This window comes from Enhydra lutris, unplaced genomic scaffold (assembly GCF_002288905.1).
Source record: "Enhydra lutris kenyoni isolate GAN:26980312 unplaced genomic scaffold, ASM228890v2 scaffoldscaffold31, whole genome shotgun sequence".
NCBI classification, from domain to species: domain Eukaryota; kingdom Metazoa; phylum Chordata; class Mammalia; order Carnivora; family Mustelidae; genus Enhydra; species Enhydra lutris.
The window spans coordinates 20,212,033-20,235,708 of NW_019154115.1; the positions used below are offsets into that span (position 1 = coordinate 20,212,033).

The 23,676-nt window shown below is 37.0% G+C and overlaps 1 protein-coding gene across 3 annotated transcripts in view; it reads left to right on the plus strand.

Moving 5' to 3' along the window:
- LOC111153163 (mitogen-activated protein kinase kinase 5) overlaps nt 1–23,676 on the plus strand; it is a 267,166-nt gene that overhangs the window by 90,750 nt on the left and 152,740 nt on the right. For all 3 annotated transcript variants that reach the window (XM_022511975.1, XM_022511977.1, XM_022511976.1), the window contains exons 10-13: nt 511–579; nt 679–760; nt 13,313–13,374; nt 19,568–19,616. In XM_022511975.1, coding sequence (XP_022367683.1) covers nt 511–579; nt 679–760; nt 13,313–13,374; nt 19,568–19,616 — 262 coding nt within the window. The remainder of the gene's footprint in view (nt 1–510; nt 580–678; nt 761–13,312; nt 13,375–19,567; nt 19,617–23,676) is intronic.

The window sequence follows — 23,676 nt, forward strand, 5'->3', positions numbered from 1 at the left end:
CTTTGAAAGATATAAAAAGGTGACATGTTTTTAAAACTCTTTATTTCCTCATAGTAAAAAAAAAAACCTACTTTAAATGTTATTTTTACTCCTCATCCTCTCTGTTTATCACCTAGTGTCTGCATTACAAGACTTTTTTTTTTTTTTTTAATGGTTTCAGGGTCATTCCTTTCTTCCTTTTCTGGAAATAACCAATGTGGCCAAAATAGGGTGTATAAATTAAGGGTGTTATAACTTAACTGACTTTTAAAGCCATTAATACTGACCTTTGAGACCTGGCTTTTTCCTTGGTCTCATCAATCACTTCTGTACCACCTCCCCCAATACAAAGGGTTAGTCAAATGTGAGTACAGTTTGTATTCCTGGGGGTTATAGTAGTGGAGAAGAAAAAAAGGGGCAATGAAGAGAGGAAAAAACACATTTTTTCCTTTTTATATTTCATAGTGAGTATAACTATACTTAATTTAAAGGTGAATATATTTGTAAATGTTGATTCCTTTGTGTATTTAGGTCATACTACTAGATATTACACTGGAACTTCAGAAGCAAATTATGTCTGAATTGGAAATTCTTTATAAGGTAATCTTTTCTTGGGCATTTTCTCTCATAAAGCATCTTATGGTATTGGCTTGCAGGTTTGTTTGTTTTTTTAACCACCTTTGTCTTATTTTTTTACAGTGTGATTCATCATATATCATAGGGTTTTATGGTGCATTTTTCGTAGAAAACAGGATTTCAATATGTACAGAATTCATGGATGGTGAGTTTTCCCTATTATAATACTTTAAAAATGATTTGGGAGGTAGCATACTTTAAAACCTGGTTCTGATATAGATGTCAAATAGAATTAAAAATAATTAAAATATACTAATAATTATCTCCTTTATACTCTAAAACATCTCAGTGTTAGAGGTTCCTGGTGTTAAATATTTACAGCTGAGCTATAATTTCAAGAGTGTAATTTCATTTACTTTTATTGAAAATTTAAATAGAACAGATTAAATGCTGGTCTAATCTGTGGTTTGATATTTGATTCTTCCCTACAATCTGTCTTTACTTGCAAAACAGATGTTCTGTTCTTTTAATGTTTCAATAGCCAAAACAGATTTTCTTTTAAAGAAATCTATTAACCCAATGTCCTGTGTCTTTTAGAAAGAAATCGGTTCTTAATTGCAAGATAAGAAATTGTTTTTCAACACAGCTGTTTAGCCAAGATGTGTTTAGTTTTCTTTGGACTCTAGCCCTTTCCTTTCATCTGTATTTTTCATTCATTTCTATGTTGGTAACTCTTTCTTGATCTGAATATTTGGGCAAAATGCAGATTCCTTGGTACCCTATCCCTGAAATGGTGTCGTCATTGTTATTTACCCATTTTAAATCAAAGCAGTCTTTAGATTTTACATATTCAGTTTTTCAGTGTCTAGCACATTAAAACTCAACTTTTGGGGTGCCTGGGTGGCTCAGTGGGTTAAAGCCTCTGCCTTCAGTTCAGGTCATGATGCCAGGGTCCTGGGATCAAGCCCCCACGTTGGGCTGTCTACTCAGTGGGGAGCCTGCTTCCTCCTCATTCTCTGCCTGCCTCTCTGCCTACTTATGATCTCTGTCTGTCAAATAAATAAATAAATAAAACCATAAAAAAAAAAACCTCGACTTTTTTTTTATACTCAGTTCATTTGGGGGGATTCTCAGTCTATCATTAAAGCAACTAGTTCATGTGTTGCAAGACTTTTTAACAAGCCAACACTGGTACCTTGCTACTATAATAAGGTATGTCATGTGTCCTAAATTCAGTTTCATTAAAATACGTATTTATTGAGATGGCATATTTAATCACCATACAACTCACCATTTTGACATATACAATTCAGTGGTTTTGAGTATATTTACAAGGTTGTGCCACTTCACCATCACTAATTCCAAAACATTTTGATCACCCCAGAAACAAACCTTAGCTGTTAGCAGCTACTCGCTCTTCCTTCTTTCCTCTAGTCTGTGGCAACAACTAATCTACTTTCTGTCTCCAGATTTCCTTATTTTGGACTTCTTATGTAAATGGAATCATGCAGCAGGTGACCTTTGTGCCTGCCTTCTTATACTTAGGTTTATCCATGTTGTAGCATGTATCGGTATTTTAATCCCTTTTTATGGCCAAATAATAATCCATTGTGCAGACCTACCACATTTCATTCATTCATTCATCAGTTGATGGGCACTTGGGATGTTTCTACTTTGGGGCTGTTACGAATAATGCTGCCCTGTGCATTTGTGTACAAGTTTTTGTGTGGACATACGTTTTCAGTTCTCTTGAGTGTATAGATCTAGGAGTTAAATTGCTGGGCCATATGGTAACTCTGTGTGTAATTTTCTGAGGAACTACCAAACTGTTGCATTCGATTTCACACCGTTTACCTGTATAGCTGCGATGTATGAGGGTTCCAATTCCTCCATGTCTTTGCCAACACTTGTTATTGTGTGTCTTTTTTTTTTTTAATAGCCTGGTGAGAAACAGTATCTCTTTAGTTTTGATTTAGATTTCCTAATGACTGATGACGTTGACAGTATTTGTATGTGCTCATTGGCCATTGGTATACCTTTCTTGGAGAAATGTGTATTCAAATCCTTTGTCTATCTTTACCTGGCTTACTTGTGTTTTTATTTTGAGTTGTTTTTTTTTTTTTTAAAGATTTATTTATTTATTTGACAGAGAGAGATCACAGGTAGGCCGAGAGAGTGGGGGAAGCAGGCTCCGTGCTGAGCAAAGAGCCTGATCCGGGGCTCGATCCCAGGACCCTGAGATCATAACCTGAGCCGAAGGCAGAGGCTTAACCCACTGAGCCACCCAGGCGCCGCTTTATTGTTGAGTTTTAAGAATTCTTTTTATATTCTGAATACTAGGCTCTTATCAGATGTATGATTTGCAAATATTTTCTTCCATTCTGTCAGTTGTCTTTTCATTTTCTTGGTAGTGTCCTTTGAGGCACAAAAGTTTTAAAATTTGATGAAGTTCAGTTCATCTGTTTTTTCCTTTGGTTGCTTTAGATGTCATATGTAAGAAACTATTGAAAATTTACACTTGTTTTCTTCTAAGAGCTTTATAATTTTCACTCTTACATTTAAGTTTTTGATCTATTTTGAGTTCATTTTTGTGTATGGTATAGAGTCTAAACTGTTCTTTTCATTGTGAATATCCAGTTAGTCCTAGCAACATTTGTTAAAAAGATTATTCTTTCTCATTGAATTTTCTTGGCACTCTAGTCAAAAATTTATTGACCATGAAATGCATTTCTGGGCTCTTGATTCTCTTCCATTGATCTATTTTCCCATCCTTGTGGCAATATCCGACTGTACTTGCTTACTTTTACTTTACTATTCTAGATTATTTTAGCTTTGTAGTTAAGTTTTTAAATTAAGGCATGTGAGTACTCCAGCTTTATTCTTTCTCAAGATTATTTTGGCTATTCTGGGTCCCTTGGATTTTCATATGAATTTTATAATCAGCTTGCCAAATTTGCACACACACACCAAAAAAAGTCCAGCTAGGATTCTAATACAGATTGCAGTGAATCTAGAGATCAGTCTGGGGAGTACTGCGAACTTACCAATATTAAGTCTTCCACTCCATGAACACAGAGTATCTTGCCATTTATTTAGATCATCTTTAATTTTTTTCAGTGATGTTTTATAGTTTTTGATGTTCAAGTTTTACAGTTCTTTTGTTAAATTTATTCCTAAATATTCTTTGATACCATTGTATATTGAACTTTTAATTTCATTTTTAATTGTTCGTTGATAGCATATAGAAATCTAAATGATTTTTGTGTATTGATTTTGTATCCTCCTACCTTGCTAAACTTGTATCTTAACCCTAATAGGTTTTCGTAGACGCCTTAAGGTCTTCTAGATAGATCATGGCACCTGCAAATAGATGTAGTTTTAGTTCTTTCTTTCCAATCTGGATGCTTTTTGTTTCTCTTCCTTGCTTAACTACCCTGGCTACCCTTCAGTATGGTGTCAGATAGAAGTGGTGAGAGCAGACATCTTTCTTTTGCTTCTGATCCTAGAGGAGAAGCTCTTAGTCTTTCACTATTAAGCGTGGTATTAGTTGTGGGATTTTAGTGGATGTCCTTTATTGGGTTGTCAGAGTCCCCTTCTCCTCCAAGTTTGTTGAGTATTTTTATCATAAAAAGGCATTAGATTTTTTTCAAGTGGTTTTTCTGTGTTTATGGAAATGGTCATTCGGGGTGCTTGTGTGGCTTAGTTGGTTAAGTGTCTGATTCCTGATTTCAGTTCAGGTCATGATCTCAGGGTTGTGAGATCGAGCCCCATGTCATGCTCTATGTTCAGTGCAAAGTCTGCTTAAGATTCTCTCCCTCTCCCTTGGATCCTCTCCCACCTCATGCTCTCTCTCTCTCTCTCAAATAAATAAATCTTTAAGAAAAAAAGAAAAAGAAATGGTCATGCTTTTAAATCCATTATCCCACAATTATGGAGTATTGCATTAAGTGATTTTTGCATGTTGAACCAGTCTTGTATTGCTGAGATAATTCCACCTGGTTTTAATGTGTAATCCTTTTTATATGTTGCTGGATTCAATTTGTTGTATCTTGTTAAGGATTTTTGAATTTATATTCTTAAGGAATATTGGTCTATAGTATTTTCTTATAATGTCATTGTCTGATTTTGGTATAATGATAATTCTGTCCTCAAAGAGGGAGTTGGAAAGTTTTCTCCTCTTCTAGTTTTTGGAAGAGTAATGTTTATTTATCAAAGAGTAATGTTTATTTTTCTTTAAACATTTGGTAGAACTCAACCAGTGAAGCCATTTGGTTCTGGGGCTTTCTTTGTGAGTAGTTTTCATGGTCAAGTGTCATCTGTTGCTGATTATCAGAAGAAGTCCAAGCAGTTCTGCCCAGTGCAGTGCATCTTACTATGAAGTTCCCAAGAAATCACAGTGCAGTCAAGCACTGGATTTAATAGTGCTTTACTCACATAAAAAAAGAGACACAGCACGATCAGGTTTGGTAGTGAGTGTCAGTTCCCTGTGGCCAGCAGTGGGTACTTCCTGGCAGCCTATGTAGGGCCCTTGGCCTACACACACTCCTTGTGCTTCAGCAAAGGGATCCTCCACCCCACCCCATTCCTGTGGCGTCAAAGATGCTGAAAGCTGGGGACATGCCTGAGGACCATTGACACACATGCTTAAGCAGGACAAAGGAGTACACATTTAGTCTGAAACAGGGAAAGGTATTTCAGAGCAAGGAGGTAAGCCCAGCACAGGCTATGTGGACTCTTTATCTGTTGGTAAGCACATGTTCCAGGCCTAAGGCCCATTCTTATGTGGCCAAGTGGGGTTCGAAGAACAGTGCATGTAAGACTGTCTTTCTCAGCAGTGGTTTGTTTTTGTTTTTGTTTTAAGATTTTATTTTATTTTATTTATTTATTTGACAGAGAGAGAGACAGCGAGAGAGGGAACATAAGTGGGGGAGTGAGAGAGGGAGAAGCAGGCTTCCTGCTGAGCAGAGAGCTCGAGACAGGGCTCCATCCAGAACCTTGGGATCATGACTTGAACCAAAGGCAGACGCTTAGTGACTGAGCCACCCAGGCGCCCCTCTCAACAGTGTTTTTAATTGTAGTATAACACAGATAACGTAACATTTACCATATTAATAAACATTTTTAAGTGTGTAGCTCATCAGCATTAACTGCCACCATCTATCTCCAGAACTCTTTGCATCTTGCACACCTGAGATGCTGTACCCATTAAACAATAACTCCTCATTGCTTCCTACCCCTGGCACCCAACATTTGATTTTTGTTTGTATGAATTCTATGAATTGGACTACTCTAGGCACCTCATTTAAGTGGAATCATATTGTATTTGTCTTTTGGGCACTGGCATATTTCAGTTTATATAATGTCTCCAAGTTCATTCCATGCTGTGGTGTGTCAAAATTTTTTTTCTTTTTTAAGACTAAATAATACTTCTGAGTAGTTTTTTATTACCAATCTCTTTACTAATTATAGGTAGTTATAGGTTTATTCAGAATATCTGTTTCTTCTTGAGTCAGTTTTGATAGTTGGTGGCTTTCCAAAATTTGTTCATTTCATCTAAATTATCTAATTTGCTGATATATAGTTGTTTTAGTATTCTTTTACAATCATTTTTATTTCTATAAAGTTGGTATTAATTTTCCCTTTTTATTCCAGAATTTAGTAATTTGAGTCTTCTGTCTTTTTTTTCTTGGTCACTGTAGCTAAAATTTGGTCAGTTTCTTTGTCTTTTTCAAAGAACCAACTTTTGGTTTCTTTGATTTTCTTTATTTTTCTATTCTTATCTAATTTATCTCTGCTCTATTATTTATTTCTTCATCTACTAGTTTTGGGTTTAGTTTGCTCTTCTTTTTCTAGCTTTTTAGGGTGCAAAGTTAGGATACTGATTTGAAATCTTTCTTATTTAGTGTAGGTATTTGCAGGTATACATTTCCCTCTAAGCACTGCTTTAGCTACATCCTAGAAGTTTTGATATATTGTGTTTTCATTTTCATTTATTTCAAAGTATCTTCTAATTCCCACATTGGAAATCCTTTGCAGTTTCTTTCTTGACCCATTTTCAATTAAGAGTGTATCATTTTCCATTGAATGTCCTTCTCTTGTTGATTTCTAATATTCTTTTGAGGTCGGGAACGTACTTTATATGATTTTGGTCCTTTTAAATTTATTGAGATTTGTTTTATGCCTTAACATTATATATTTTGGAGAATGTTTCATTTGCACCTGAGAAAAGTGTATTCCGCTATTGTTTAGTGAGATGTTCTTTAGATGTCTGTTAGGTCTAGCTGATTTACAGCTTAAGTGTTTTGTTTTCTTGTTTCTCTTCAGTATATTTCTATTCACTTTTGAAAGTGGGTATTCTTCTGCATGTGGCTGTCCAAGGTGATTAGCACTGGGTGTTATACACAACTTGTTGAACACTGCATCAAAATCTAATGATGTACTATAAGTTGGCTAGTTGAACATAATGTAAAAAAAAAAAAAAAAAAGTGGGATATTGAAGTCTCCAAGTAATATTTTTTGTTGTCTTGTTTCTCACTTCAATTTATGCTTCACATGTTCTTTTGTTAGGTGCATATGTGTTTATAATTGTTCTGTCTTCACAATGGATTGACTCTTTTATCGTTATAAAATGTGTTTGTAGTTACTATATTTGTCTAAAAGTCTATTTTGTCTAACATTAGTATGGTCATCCCAACTCCCTGTTGATTATTATTAGCTTGTTATATCTTTTGCTATTGTTTGGCCTTAAACCTATTTGAGTCGTTGAATCTAAAGTGCATCGCTTGTAGACATCGTAGAGTTTTTTAATCTCTTCTGCCAATCTGTCGGTACTTAATTCATTTACATTTAATGTAGTTACCAAGAGCATCTGGGTGGCTCAGTCGGTTAAGTGTCTGACTCTTGGTTTCAGCTGAGGTCATAATCTTGGGGTCTTGAGATGGAGCCCCACATTAGACTCTGTGCTCAGTGTGGAGTCTGCTTGGGATTCTTTCTCCCTCTGCCCTTCCCCCATCCAAAATAATAACTAAATCTTTAATATAATTACCAGAAAGGTAGGTTTCATAGCTGTCATTTTACTACTTGTTTTCTTTAAGTCTTACATCTTTTATGTTCCTGTTTCACCATAACTGCTGTATTTTATGTTAAATAGATATTTTTTAATGTATTGTTTAAATTCTCTTGTGGTTTCTTTTACTGTATTTTTTGAGTTATATTTCTGGTTTTCCTAGAGATTATAATTAACATTTTCTCTTGTAACAACTTAGTTCAGATTAATATGGACTTTTTTTTAGTACATAAAAACACTGCTCCTCTATAGCTCCATTCTTTCCCTCTCCTTTGTTCTGTTATTGCCATATAAGTTACATCTTTATAGGTTGTATGCTTATTAACACAGATTATACTTACTGCTTTATGCAGTTCTCTTTTAAATCAGATAGGAGAAAAAGTCTTAAAAACAAAAAATACACTTATCTTGTCTTTTATGTCTACCTTATAGTGACCTTTACCAGTGTACTGTATTTCTTTGTGTGGATTTGAGTTACTGTCTGGTAACTTTCCTCTGAAATTCGTTCAGTCTGAAGGACTCCCTTTCATTTCTTTAAAGATTTTATTTTTTTATTTTAGAGAAAATGAGAGCAAGCAAGGGGGGAAGAGCAGAGGGAGAGGGAGAGGGAAGAGACAGAGCATCTCCAGCAGACTCCAGGCTAAGCGCAGAGCCCTGTGTGGGGCTCCATCTCAGGACCCTGGGATCATGACCTGAGCTGAAACCAAGAGTCAGACACTTAACTGACTGAGCCACCCAGGCGCCCCAAAGATGACACATTTTTAATACTTTAAGTCCTTACCTTAAAATATTCACTTGATCATCTAGATTGACCTGTCTTTTTTGAGATGACTCCTTTCTGGACTTCAGCTGCCTAAAGCCCCTCTCTACCCGCTCCTTGGCAGCTTCCCTTTCCTTCATGCTAATCAGTCCCTGAACACTGAAATTTCCCACTTTTTGCCGTTTGTTCTCCAGTTCCCATCTTTCTGTTATTTACTACATCAGCTTTCCTACAATTTCATTCCCCTTTCCCAGATTGGACTTCCTCCTTCCAAGATCATGTAGATTTTCAGGTGTGAGCTCTCCCAGTTGCTTGTGCCTCCACCTGTAGCTTAGTCACATATGCACCCACCTGGCCCTCCCTGTACATGAAGGGCTGCCCGAGGTCAGCCCTCCAGGTGGCGCATCCACTTGCTGGTGTTCTCTCCACCCGTCACCCTCTCTCTTTTGGATCTTCCTTCTCTATAATACAGCAAAATATACTCGGAGATATATGGACCAAAAACTGTGTACCACCTTCTATCATTTCCCTTCCCATTGCTGTTAAACTTCTTGACAACTTTCTCCCAACCCTAGTACTATTCCTTTAGTGTAGATTCTCACTGTTTTAATTCTTATATTAGTCCTTTGTCTCTATTTATTGAGCACTTTCCTTCAGACACTGTTCTAAACCTGGGAATACAGTAGTGAATAGGACTTAATTCCTGTCATTGTGGCACTTAAATTCTAGAAGGGGAGGCTAAGAAGAAACACACAGTACACTCTCCGAGAGGGATAGATCTTGCTAGAACATAAAGCAGGGCAGATGATGACTATAGGAGAGGAGGAGCTAGAGAGGATGGTCACAGGTGGCTTTTTTATGGGAGTGATTTTTTTTTTTTTTTAAGATTTTATTTATTTATTTGACAGACAGAGATCACAAGCAGGCAGAGAGGCAGGCGGAGAGAGAGGAGGAAGCAGGCTCCCTGCTGAGCAGAGAGCCCGATGCGGGGCTCGATCCCAGGACCCCGGGATCATGACCTGAGCCGAAGGCAGCGGCTTAACCCACTGAGCCACCCAGGCGCCCCGGGAGTGATATTTTTAGCAGAGACTTTAGTGTCAGTGAAGCATATAGGAAAGATCATAGGGAACATCTTCGAGGAAGACGTAGTATCTGGTATAAATGCACAAGGTGGGAGCAAGCTTGGTGTGATCAGGGCCCCACAAGAAGGCCAGAGTGACTAGCGAGTAGCGGTGAGAGGCCCTGGGGCTGGACAGGGGGCCAGAGAAGTAAGCAGAAGCTAGACTGTGTAGGTCATATAAGGAAGTTGTGTTTCAGTCTGAAATAGGGCGCCATTGGAAGGATTCAAGTAAGGAGGGCCATGATGTGTCTTCTCATTGAGTAAAACAATCTTCTCAGAAATGCTCAAATATAGCATCTCAGAATATATGCCTATGTTCTTGGATTGTCCTCTTGGGAATACATTTTTTTCCCCCCAGAAAACCCATGTTGTAGAGGAAGAAAGGGAGTATCAAGTACCCGTACTTGAAAGAAAGGGCTCTTTATTTTTTTCAGCTAACAGGCTAAAAGAGCTGCTTCTGAAATTTTTGCTCATGGTTCCAGATTTTAATTTTATTAGTATTGATAATAATCATGGTCATTTTAAGGAAACTTTTGGGATAATATGACAGTATTGTTGCTTCTCGTTCATTTACCTCATATTTGTGTTTATCTTACATGCAAGACACTTCTTTATATTTTAGCCCAGTATTAGGTTGAGCACAGACCTTAAACCATGAATCCTTTTGGCTTAGTTGCATGAAAATGATAGCCCTGAGTCATCAAGAGAAGCATATAGTTTGGCAGTTGAGATGGGGTTTTTTGCTAATGTATTAGCACTCTTCCTCCTGGTTCCTATGGTGGATAGTGGCATGCAATGAAATGACTGGCTTGTGTGATCTGAGGCCAGAGAACTCAGGGAAGTGACAGGTCACAGAGAGCAAACCAGTGATGTCCTCTCCGATTCATGAATAAAAGGTTCAAACCAACTATGTAACATAGAAATGAGTTTCTGAATGCCTTGAATACCAATGTCTCAGCTAAGATTAAATATCTGAGTGTGTAATGGTGATACCACATTACATTGAACTGTAAAAAAGTTCACATGTGATTCTTAAGCTCTATGATGTTATGGGGAAACCTTTTAAATGTTTGCATTTCTGGGAGTTCAAAGGCTGAGACCTTTCTTGAGCTCTGCCATCCCCTGACTCATGGCCGTGACTTTCCTTTCTGGGACTCAGTTTCCCCTGCTTGTCAAAGTCATTGGACTGATCTTTAATGTCCCTCTAGCACTAATGTTGGGTGACTTGATGAGTCCAAGAATTGCCTTTTGGGGAGAGACCTGTGAGATAGAAGTGATAGTAGAACTCCGTGACAATTCAACTGAAAACTTTCATTTTTAGCCAAAGAATTATTTAATCTCACAAAGAAAATGTTTTAAGCTTAATGGGATCTCTTGATTCTGAGTGGATCTGCCAAATCCTTTTTTTTTTTTTTTTTTTTTTCTCTGACAGTTATCTCTAATGATTATGTCAAGGGCAGGATGAATGTGATGACACAGAGCCAGTATATATTTACCCACGTGGGTGGCTAAGGAGAGTGGGATATAACGGAGATTTAATGGATATTTACAAAAACCAGTGAACTACCTCAAAATGGGATTCTTTTTTGGCTTGTTCTACCAAGAAGGGTAGTAATGTAATCTGTCTTTTCCATTTAGCTTGTTGACTATTGATTGTCTGTTTAGCTAATTAAACCCTGATTTACATCTTATGTTAAAAAAAAAAAAAGTCTCAGGACTTCTTACTAGTGTGTGTGAATGGATTTGCACCTCCTACTGTTGAGCCCCTCAGGCTTCCTTTCACTTGTCAAGGGATTGGTTCAGGACACTGCATTTGTCAGTCTTACAAATACCAGTCTGTAAAGCTTTATCTTCTTGAGACTGTTTGTTTATTCTTGCAATTGCCAGTTTATTTGAAAGATCAATGAGAACATGAAATGTTTTCTTACATATTTTCCCTTTTATTGCAGCTATAATAAAAATGCTCTTTTAGTAAATAAAGATGGTTCAGTTCATTGCAGAAGTGGTTTTGTTTGTTTGTTTGTTTTCATTATCTTCCGGGTAGCACCCAGAGCCAAACATAAAGTTGAGCCATGCCATGGTTTTCCAGCTTCTTGTAAGAATCTGGAAACTACACGTCACAGTTATCTAAAGAAGCAATCATTTTTCTGCTTTAAACAGGATAAATACAAAGTCAGTAACTTTGTAAGTATGCCATAGATATCATTGGTTTTTATAGGAAAAATAACTTTTTCCTGATGTTCAGCTTTAGGAAAACTTGACATATAAAAATACTCATATTTGTGAAATGCACTTAACTTCTTTTCAAAAAAATAACATGCTCCATTTTAGTATCATATGAGGCATACTTACAAATCATCCACTAGTAAAATGGTTAAATATGAATTTTTAGCCTCTGATTGAAATGGAAATTATTTCTCAAATATCCTGGATAATTCCTCTATAGAGCTGGAAGACTAGCGCCTGGGTGGCTCAGTCAGTTAAGTGTCTGCCTTCCGCTCAGGTCATGATTCCGGGGTCCTGGGATCGAGCCCTTTATCAGGCTCCTTGTTCAGCAGGGAGTCTCCTCCCTCTCCCCCTTCCCCTGCTTGTACGTTCTCTCTCTCTCAAATAAATAAATAAAATCTCTTTTAAAAAAAGAACTGAAAGACTGCACCTCAACTTGACTCAAAGAAGAATGAATACGTACTGTTAAATAACTCTCATACAGTCATATCGTCAATATGAGTGAAGTAGTGGTTCTTTGCCTATCTTACTGAAATTCTTCTATTACTTGTGTGAGATTGAAAATGTAACAACCGTACCCAAATTTATACTTCCAAGTGAATATTGGTTCCTTTAAAATAGTTACCTGGGAAAGCAGTGCAGTTGTTTTCAGCAATGCCAGTATTGCCATGGTTCCTTCTTTTGAAACTGCCTCCAGAGCAGCTGTACCTATGTGGTGAGGTTCACATGGACTTGAGTTTATCTGTTGATTCATTTGACGAATATTTATCAAATGGCTACTGTCTGCTAGTAATGCTCATTTTCAGGTGGATGAAAACATAAAACCAGTAAACAGCATGACCCTGTCCTCCTTCTGTTTACAGTCTAATGGTCTGGTTTTTGGAACCAATTGATTTGGGAAAGATGAAGGATGTTAGTGAATACCATTTTAGTGAAAAATATGAAACAGGGAGATTGGTTTTTCTTTTTTACTTCATAAAGTGGTTTTCGGAGTGATATCAAAGAGAATTTTTAAAACATTTTGAACTGAGTATCTTTGGAATAGGTTGATTGCTTGTCTTGGTACTTAATTTGAAGGACAACATTCATTTAGAAAGATGTTAATAATACTCTTTTACTTTATTATTTTTTTATGTGTATTTTGGACCTTATAGTTACCGCCCTTTGTTTAGTTAATTTGCAAATTCTAAGAGAGAGTCCTGGTTTACATTTGAGAAAAACTGTTACACAAGGTAGATAGATACCTAAATGTGGTTGACCTGTTGATCTTTAGTTTTGTGTATGTATTTAATTTTACATTAAGTGGTGAGTCATAGCCTGCCCTTGACTAGTTTATTTCGGTTTTTACAAGTATGTGATTATACACTGGAAAATAAAATGGAAATACCTAGCTATGCTTCATCTGGTATTATGATATTATGTCATAAATAAAATTGGACTAAAAACCAGTTTGACCTTAGACATCCAATGCACAATGTAGGAAGAGAAGAAAAAAAATATTCTCATAGTGAATACGCAGAGGAAGAACTCAATGCAGCGTTCTGGTAGTTTTATTTATAATAATGCAACATATCTGTCTCTACAGGGGGCTCCTTGGATGTATATAGAAAAATTCCAGAGCATGTCCTTGGAAGAATTGCAATAGCAGTGAGTATATATGGCTTCAACCTTATGAAATTGGGGTGATTGAATCTTTCTAGTCTAATCTGTTTCCCTTATATCCTCAGGATGTTTTCTTTTTCTTCAGTCCTTGTTGACTGCCAGGGTCTTTTCCGCTCTCTTCTTTTGTCGTTTTTGCATTTTCTTCTTTTCATAGACCAACCCACAGTAACAATACAGTCACATGACATACTTCAGGATTATGGAGACTGTGACCTCTTCTGCTTTCATATGTTTACATGGCCTTAGTATGCTTGCTAACCAGTAACATTTCCAGGTTCTTCAGCAAGAAAGCTGTTTGGTATCTCAGGAAGAAAATTGAGGGTTGCTGGTGGGTGGAAGGTAGGGAGAGGGTGGCTGGGTTATGGACATTGGGGAGGGTATGTGCTGTGGTGAGTGCTGTGAAATGTGTAAGCCTGATGATTCACAGACTTGTGCCCCTGGGGCAAATAATACAGTATATGTTAATTTAAAAAATAAAAGCTGTTTGGGGGACATTTTGTAATATTAAGGATGTGATTAGAAAATACTTTTCAAGTCCAAATTATTAAAATAAAACTATTTATAAGAAAACACTATTCTTTTTTGTTTGTGTGTGTGTGTGTGTTTTTTTTATTTAAATTTTATTTTTTTTAAACATATAATATCTTTTTATCCCCAGGGGTACAGGTCTGTGAATCGCCAGGTTTACACACTTCACAGCACTCCCCATAGCACATACCCTCCCCAATGTCCATAATCCCCCCCCCCCACCCCCCTCCCCCCATTAACCCTCAGTTTGTTTTGTGAGATTAAGAGTCACTTATGGTTTGTCTCCCTCCCAATCCCATCTAAGAAAACACTATTCTTAAAGACTTTTGCAGACTTTTTCTTTTTTGGTTTTTAATTTTTTTGCCAGTGATGTCTAAGAACTTATTCCCTCTGTGATTAAAATCAGTTTTCCTGTTTTCTATATTCACACATTAATTGATGAATATTTTAACTAGTCTGACATTACTATATAAGCTCTAGATTTGAAATTTGGAATAATACAGGCTGAACAGCGTCTAAGAGAAGTCATGGGGTGGTGTAATAGTAAATAGTTGCTAAACTAAAGGCACTCTGATAACTTAAGCAGTTTAATGCAGAACAAAGAGGTTACACCATGTACCATTTAATTAAATGGCTGATGTTTGCATCCATTATACATCAGACTGACAACTCAAATCCTTTAATCCAACGTGGACACTTATTTGGTCTCAGTTCATTGTAATTCACAGCTTTCCTTTTTTCTTTCTAATTATTAGTGTGAACTGCCCAGGGTGATGAGAACTTTCTTTTCTGATGCTTTTGCTAAGTAGCTTCTAATCTACATGTTTAGGTAGATTAGTTTATTATGAAATTTGAGTACTTAAATCACTATTTTAGATGAAAATAAAAATGTTTCATTTCCTCTTTTAATCTCAGAGGGGAATGAATGCTTTGTGGCTTTTGGCAGTTCCTGGCTCTAAAGTTTAATAACACGTATAATAAAGGGCAAAAAAAGGCAAGGATACCAATTGAAAAAGAAAAAAGTATATGAGTTCTATATACTCAATTATGTGTTGAACTTGGCTAAAATAGGAATCTGCCTCCTTCAGTCAGAGAAGCATGTTCTTCCTGGACTTCATAAATCTTACCTCCCTCTTGTGTGGGGCATCCGCACAAGGCCATTGGTCTTTTCAATTCTACTGGAGTGAGAAGCCTGCGAAGTGAATAGAGTCAGCAAAAATAATAATAATCGGGCTTCAAATACCGGGGTTACCTCTTGGGTAATCGAAAATACAACAAAAATTATTTTAAATAATTTTTTTAAAGATTTTTATTTATTTATTTGACAGAGAGAGATCACAAGCAGGCAGAGAGGCAGGCAGAGAGAGAGGAAGGGAAACAGGCTCCCTGCCGAGCAGAGAGCCCAACACGGGGCCCGATCCCAGGATCCCGGGATCATGACCCGAGCCGAAGGCAGAGGCCCAAACCACTGAGCCACCCAGGTGCCCCTATTTTAAATAATTTTTAAAGGCACTTAAAATGAGTGCTAGCCCAAAGCATTGTTTACATTTTCCCTTGCATTTTTTAAAAAAATTAGGGGGTTTTCTCCCCCCCCCTAAAATGTGTCCAATTTCTTTAGCTTTTATGGCTCATAAGGTCATAAGAATGAAAACTGCTTGTGGCCAGAGCAAAAGAAATGCTTTTGATAATTTAGCTCTTCATCTGCCACTTCTTATAAACTCTGCTGGGGCCTAAGCTTGCACAATGCCTCCAAAGCATATTTTTTTAATGTAATTTGATTAGGCTACAAACTTGAATAATCATTTGTTGCAGTTGACAGACAGGAGCGGAAGGATTCCCCCAATCAAAATAAGACTAGTAAACTGATGTTTGTAGGTCTTCTCTCCTCTACCGTTCTGAAGACAGATCAGCATTGTTCTTTGAGTTCCCTCCATGAGGCCCAAGAATGCACATGGCTGCTCTTTGCCATGTCAGAAGCAACAGAATCAGAGGAGAGAGGAGAGAAATAGTATCGAATACCTCCCTGTGCCAATGTTGATGAAGCGTTTTATTTATTTATGTATAAATATTATGTCATTTAATCTTTATTGCAAACTCTAAATTGTAGGTTACTGATCATGTTTTTATACATGTGAAAGATGAGCTTTAGAAAAATTAAAGTTATCTATAACTAATCAGTAAAGATTCGAACCCAGTGCTGTTTTACCCCAGGCCCCATGCTCTTTCACTCTCCTTTCTTAAGAGAATGAGAAAAAAGGAGAGGAAGGCCTGAAAAAGAGAACAAAGTTAAAGAGAAAAAAAAAAAAGAAAGAGAGAGAGAGGGAGGGGAAAAAAAGAGAGAAACATATGAGAAAGAAGTGGAGTGACACATGGAATTGCTTCAGATTCCTTTCATGTCTTAGAACCACATCTAGGCATTTCATCCTCTCCTCAGTTAGCTGTATTTCTCAGGTTCTAATAACCTGGCATGCTGTGGATGTCCAAAGCTCCAAGGTTCGTTACAGGATGGCCCCTGTCAGCTTATATGATGTGTTGTTTGAATCTTCTCTTATAGGATATATGGCAAGAGAATATTTTTCCAGGAAAAAAGCCATTCACATAAACTGGCCGATTTTAGCCTTCCAGCTTGCTCAGTGATTTTTACCCACTTTCCATTTGAATGTGGTTCCCTAGAAAGAGGAATGCCTTTCTACCATTCCTGGCCATCCTCGCACATTTTATTTTTCCTCTCATTTCTGAAGTAGTGACATTGTGTGCTGTATTTTGAGTGGTAATGTTGATTGAAGTTGTCCCTGAAAGGATGTGCACTTGACATGTCAAGGAGTGAGTGATTGACAGCAGATATAAGTACTTTTAGTGTCAAGGCTTTGTCAAGTCATCGTTGTGAAACCTGGCATACTGAATACCAATAATACCCTCTAGAGTTTCAATGGACAGATTTCTAGCTCCCTCTACACTGCTTTTTATACGCTTCTCAAGGAAAACGTAGTCTATTTTGACAAAGTTGGAAAAAAAATCACACATTCTTTTTGAAGCTCTAATAAGATTTATAATTTTGTTAAGTATCACAAAACCAGCATTTGTTTTACTTTTTTTTTTTTTTTTTTTGCCTGATGAGCTGAGTGTATGGATTGCCTTCCCCTTGTGTGTTTACTGGTTATTCATTTTTTGTGGGACCAGTTTTTAGTGGCAAACCATCTTTAACGGGAAGGTTTTATAATATGCAACTAAGCTTATAAATTGGGAAGTTTAGCCCTAATTCCAGAACTCAGAGGTGATTACTTCCATGCTAAATAAGATGGCCTCATCCTACTACCCAAAGAGAAAATTGTTTTCATTATTGCTGTTATTTTTATAAGCATTTATGGAAATATTTTTGCCTATTTCCTTCCCCTGTCCATTATCATTATTACTATTTTGATATTTTCTTTTTTCCTTTTTTTTTTTTTTAACTATCTTACCATCCAGAACATATGTGTTTTATTGTAATGACACTTATTCCAAATCCTGGAAGAAATAATTTGATATAAAAATGTATTCTGTTCTCTTAAAACAGACTAACTTATTGTGGAAATGATCATACCTCGCTAGCAAATTTTTCAGGAGTATATCCCCCTCTAAGAACTAAAATATGTCGATCTCAGCATTAATTGATATAGATTTTTCCTTCTTCTAGATCTTTAGTATTTGGAAATTGGTTTTCTCCTTTTGCATTTCTCTTTTTAGTATTGCTCTTAGTCTTTCTGGTTCAACTAAAATCCTTCCAGATTTAGCCCCAACCTTCTTCTCATCATTTTCAAAGTATATATATAAATCACTCAGTTACTCCTCATAATGGCAGGTTTCCTTGTTTTTACAATCCTGACTTACCTAAAATTTCTTATAATGGTGGGTACTTTTAAATTCTGGTAGTAAATTTTGAGTGATAATGGTTCATTCCATTGTATCTGATACGTAATTATGAATAGTCAACCTTGATATTGGTAGGTTCACACTCATGTGCATACAGGGTCAGTGGGTGTGAATAAAACACGTGCATCCCCTTTTACAACCATTTCTATATAAAGATTGTTAAAGCATTTAGTGATTAAAATTCTCACATAGATGGTAACCTATGTACTTAGGGTCTTAGAAACATCTTTTTTTTTTTCTTCAGAATCTTATTTGACTGATTATTCTTAACACAGGCCGTTCAATCAGAAATCCAATGTAATTCGAATGTTTGTATTTTCTCACTTTATTTTCTTGACTGCCCTTTCAGTGTTTCCTACATAACCCCACACATACGCTTGTATCTGCCAGCCTGGCTTGCGAGGCCGCTCATCTTGGTATACTTTGTTCTTTCCTACCTGAATATCACTTAAAACATTTTTTGGAAACTTTTTCTTTTTTAATTATTTTAAACTCACAGAAAAGTTGTAAGATGCTTCCTCCAGATTCCCCAGTTGTTAACAGTTAACCACGTTTGCTATGTGTTTATTTCCTGAAACATTTGAGAGTACATTGCAGACATCATGGCCCTTTACCTCTAAATACTTCAGGTGTATATTTCTTAAGAACAAGGATATTCTCTCCCATCAGCGCTGTATACTGATCAAAATCAGGAAATTAGCATTGGCTGGTATAATATTAACCAGCCATCTAAATCAGCAGTCCTAGCTTAATTTTGCCAGTTGTCCAGTAATATCCTTTCTAGACCAAAAGAATAAAAATTTCGGGTCCAGGGGCACTCAGTTGTTGGGTGTGTGCCTTCTGCTCAGGTCATGATCCCAGCGTCTTGGGATCAAGCCCCACATTGGCTCCCTGCTCCGCAGGAAGCCTGCTTCTCCCTCTCCCACTTCCCCTGCTTGTATTCTCTCTTTCACTGTCTCTCTCTCTCTCTCTCTGTCAAATAAATAAATAAAGTCTTAAAAAAATAATTCCAATCCAGCATCCAGTCTAGGGTTATACATTGTATTTAGTTGTCATGTCTCTGGTCTCTATTAACTCGGAGCAGTCTCTCAGCATTTCTTTGTCTTTCCTGACCTTGATCTTTTTGAAGAGTACATGGCCCCAGCACGTGGACAGTATATTTTTACCTTGGCCTGAACACTTTCCTCTTTCCTTTACATCAGTTGAATCTGTTACTTAGAGCTCAGCACTTTGGTAAAGCCTTCCTGATTATAGGCAGGAAAAGCGATCTCTACTCCCCCCATTGCCTTTCATTAGTTAACTTTTTGAAAAATGTCTTTCCTTAGTCATAGATGTCATTACTTAAAAAAAGAAAATTCCACATGCGGAAGTATAGGAAAGGAAGGCCTTTCCTCCCCGCCCACACCACCACTGAGAATTTAATAGATGTGTTTCCAGGTCATGTTGCATGCACATCCATTCCTTTTTTTCATTCATTGTGTCTTAACTTCAGAACCCTGGAAGCCAGTTAAAGGAAAGAGGTCTATAACTTACTCATTTGGCATCCTCAAAGAGGATGGCACAGAAATGGGAGATGTGCAAAAAATGCTTGTTGGTTTTCAGAGTTTTAAAGGAAGAATGATGGTTGATATGGTAATATGTTTAATATTATAAATATATATTTATATAAAATATAAATAAAATATGGAAAATTTCTGATAAAAATCATAATTGGACTGTTTCTCTTTCTTAAATTTAGGTTGTTAAAGGCCTCACCTATTTGTGGAGTTTAAAGATTTTACATAGAGGTATGTATCACACTTACAAGCTCTGACTTAATTTGTGAATTTGGGTGGGTAGGGAGCTCTCCAGGTACCTTGATTTTTAAATAAAATAAACAATCTGATATTTAAGCCAGCTGACATATTTGGTAATCAAAAAGATGGCTGCTTTATAAATGTTTTTCTTATTTTCTCCTTCAGCTGCTCTCATTTTAGATTATAGGCAAGGTATTTTTGTGGATGGTTACCAAACATATAAAAAGGTATTTCATGGTATTTGAAAATCATAGGATCTGATTTTTAATCCTTAACTCTAGTTACTGCAAAGCCTTCACTTTCTATACAGTTGTGTCCCTTCCACTTACTAATGCTTCACAATCACCATACACTGATCCTTAAAAGATTGCCTTACATACATACCTTGAAAGTAAAACTTTAAACAAGGAGTTGGTGAATGCACCACAGATTAGTCTCCTAGTCTATTAACAGAACAAACGAGAAGAATAATCAGGTAACTGTTGAATGTTGTGAAAGGAACCTCCCTTTGAATTTTTCAATGTTCCCAACATGTCTGAATTCATTTGGAGCAAATTATTAAGTGAGAAACAGACCATAGCAAAGCAACTTCAGGGCCTCCTAGTACTAATGGTACTGTTTAATTTTACACATCTACTCAGCCCTGCTTCGTGCACATTTGGGGAATGCAATGGCATGCACATTGGACAGGATTAAAGGAAAGTTTTTTTTTTTTTTTAAAGTTACAAGCTTTGAGAGCGTGAGTTAACAACTGATGCCTTCAATTGTAGTATCACATCTGTCACTAAGGGTTGTTTCCTTTGTGGTGGTTTTAAGATCTTAGTGATTTCAGATTTCTTAAATCCCTCATCCCCTTTTGAAGAGGATGTGTAGACTTTGACAAGTAAAACTTGCAGTTTTTGAAGGCGTTTATGCAGATTAAATGGAATCACGAACCAAGTTTTCCCTTAAAGCCAGTCCATTCTGTTTCTAGAGTAGAGTTGGCGCAAAATGTAGGCGTAGGGGCAGTGAGCTGAGCTGTGTTGGTGTTACTCTTCCTGGGAAGAAGTCATCATGCGAACACATCTCGTGGGTGAGAAAAGAATGGAGCATTTTCGCCACCGAGGTTAAGAGAGAATGGTATTTAACATAATATGACCTATATTGCTTCTATTCCCTGTACTCCCACCTCCCCACACTCATCAACCCATAAAGTGGTAATAGCCCTTTGAATCGGAGTTAATCCAGTGGTCAGTTCTTGTCATTTTATTGATTTTTATGGACATCTGCTATCCATTTGACAAAGGAACTCAAGGAAGACATCAATTCTCAACAGCAAAGCCTTCATTTAAAAGGACCTTGCCATAGAAATGCAAATGTTACTATTAAAGTGATTCTTAGGCTTGTCCTGTACTCTGGGCATACAGCATACTTCTGGCTTACAGTGAATTCTCCCTAACCAAAACTTTCTGTGAGGAATCTTAGTAGCACTAAGAACTATAGTGGATAGGGAAATACTGTTTGGTTTTTCTGCCATCATCTTTGTTTTTTCTTCTTTGCAATCATTGGTTTTAGTTTTACTCTTTGTTTTGGAGAAATAATTGAATTTTTCTGTGAAATGGGATCTTGATAGACATGTTTCAAATGGATTTGTGCTTGGGATCTAAGAATAAAGCCCAAGGTGTACGTCAGATTCCCGGAACAACCATCTGTAATCACTGTGGGCAAGTGTGGTTGACCAGAGCCTCTCAGAGGCGAGTAGGTCTTCCCTAGCTCTGAATGCAATTTGAGCTAAGAAAAGGTTCTTTGGTCAGTTACTGCGGAAGCCTTTACTTTCTATACAATTGCATCCCTTCCTTTGACTAACGTTTCAGATATCATCCTGTGCTGTTCCTTAAGAGATTGCTTCACGTACCTTGTGGCCTTAGTGGCTTTCCTGATTGAGGACATAAAGTTTCCAAAAAGGAATCCTGAACTTGTACTTCTCTTCTCAGTCTTTGCTGTCTGGCTGAATTCCTACTGCGTCACCCACTGTATAAATGCTCCTAGTTAAGGGAGGAAGTTATCTGTGAGGGCGGAGTGGGGACAGTGGTAATAGGCCAACAAACTTTCCCAAGGTTTTAAATAAATACCAGTGAGTGAATGTGCATCTGTGTCTGTCTAGTTGGAGAGACTAATGAATTACAGTGCAGGTGAACAGTTATTCCCAGTAATTATAGGTACCCACCTAAAGAAATAATATGCTGTGTTACTACACCTCATTAAATATATTTATATGCTTAGCTTTAGAGTTTCCTGGTTATTCATGGCAACTTTTGCCTTCTGGATTTAAAAGCGTGTGCTTTTATTGAAGAGTGGAAGAAGCCAGGTGTCCCTGAAGACTTTTGTGAAGCATTGTAATGAGAAATTTACTCTAGATTGAGTAGTTGTTAACTTAATATTTTAGAGGTTTTGTCCATATTTAATAACTTGGATTCCATAAAAATAAGATTAAAGATGCTTTTCTATTTACCAAAAAGCTATTTAATTTTCTCCCTGATTAAAAAATTATAGCTTTTTAGATCAGTTCAATCAGGCAATTAAAGATCAGAGCTTCCAAGTTCAGCTAAGGCAATTAAATAGGTAATATGCTTGTTTCTACACTTTTGCTATATAAGCTCATGGCTGTACCTTCTTAAAAGCCCATATACTCATTTTTGCTTTCTCTAAATGAATGATGGATAGGAATTCTAGCTGAACATGTGTCACATTGTCAAATCAAAGGCAGTGGTCCTTCTGCGGGGGTGGGGGTGGGAATGGGGGTGGGGGGCTGCTACAGGTACCACAAGAACAGAGTGAACAGAAGATGGTGCAGAGAAATGCTCATGAGTGATCTAAGTTTCTTTCTCCTTTATCTTGGTCTAAGTACCTGTGTTGTCCACCAATCATCATTTCCTTCCCTACAAATTCTGCCCCTAGAGCCAGGGTCTTGTACTTATGAACACAGATTTTAAAAGACGAAGAAACAGAGATGCATTCAGTTACCTAATGAGAAAAGAAAATACTGTTTCTCTCATTTAAATGGCTTCCTCAGAACACTGCAGTCCTGGATTTTTAGCCGTGAAAACATAAATGCCTACATAGTATCTTTTGGAATTTATAAAAAACACAGTTAATGGCTTCCAAACAAGCTGGTGAAAATTAAGAGTCTTTCCTGCAGCGCGTATTCAGTGAGGACTGTAGAGTAGAACGGACTCTGAGCCGCAGCAGTGAGAGCACCCACCCTGCGAGGCTTGTTAGTCTGGCACAGGTTTGTTTCTTCCATGTATGTAATGTCCACTGGACCTTTTTTTAAAGAATTGAAATATAACAGTTACTGTTTATAGTGAATGATCAAATATTATACTCAATAAGGTTTTTTTTTAGATTTTTTAATTTTTTAAGGATTTTGTTTGTAGGAGAGAGAGATGAGCATGAGTAGAGGGAGGGGCAGAGGGAGAGAGAGAAGGACAAGCAGACTACCCGCCTGAGCGGGGAGCCCGCTGTGGGACTCGATCCCAGGACCATGAGATCATGACCTCAGCCAAAGACAGACACTTAACTGACTGAACCACCCAGGTGCCACATCAGAAAGATTTTACTAGTTTTATTTTATTCCTGTAGTGATTTGGTTGAGATACATATGCAAGTACTTCATAGACTGTCAAATGCTAATAATGAGCCCAAGTCTTTATTATATAATAACTATGAATTAATCACTTTTTATCCAGTTTAAGCACATACCACTTCCAGATAAGCCAGGAAGAGAGTTTATTATTCTTTGTCTTACCGGGTCAAAAATTGTGAAAATCTTTTCTCTAAGATAGACATGTGGTATCGCATGAGAACATAATTATTAATAATGTTTGAAAGTTCCACCAAGATTAACTACTGTGGAAGATTGTCTTTATTAAGCAGCACATGTGTGAGCCCCCTAACCATAGCATGTACTGACTGGATAAAAACAAAGAAAATGAACAGTGAGAAAGTCTGGTAGACCAGATTTGACATTGCAGCAAACATCGCAGCTTAACTTCAAAACATACATCGCCAC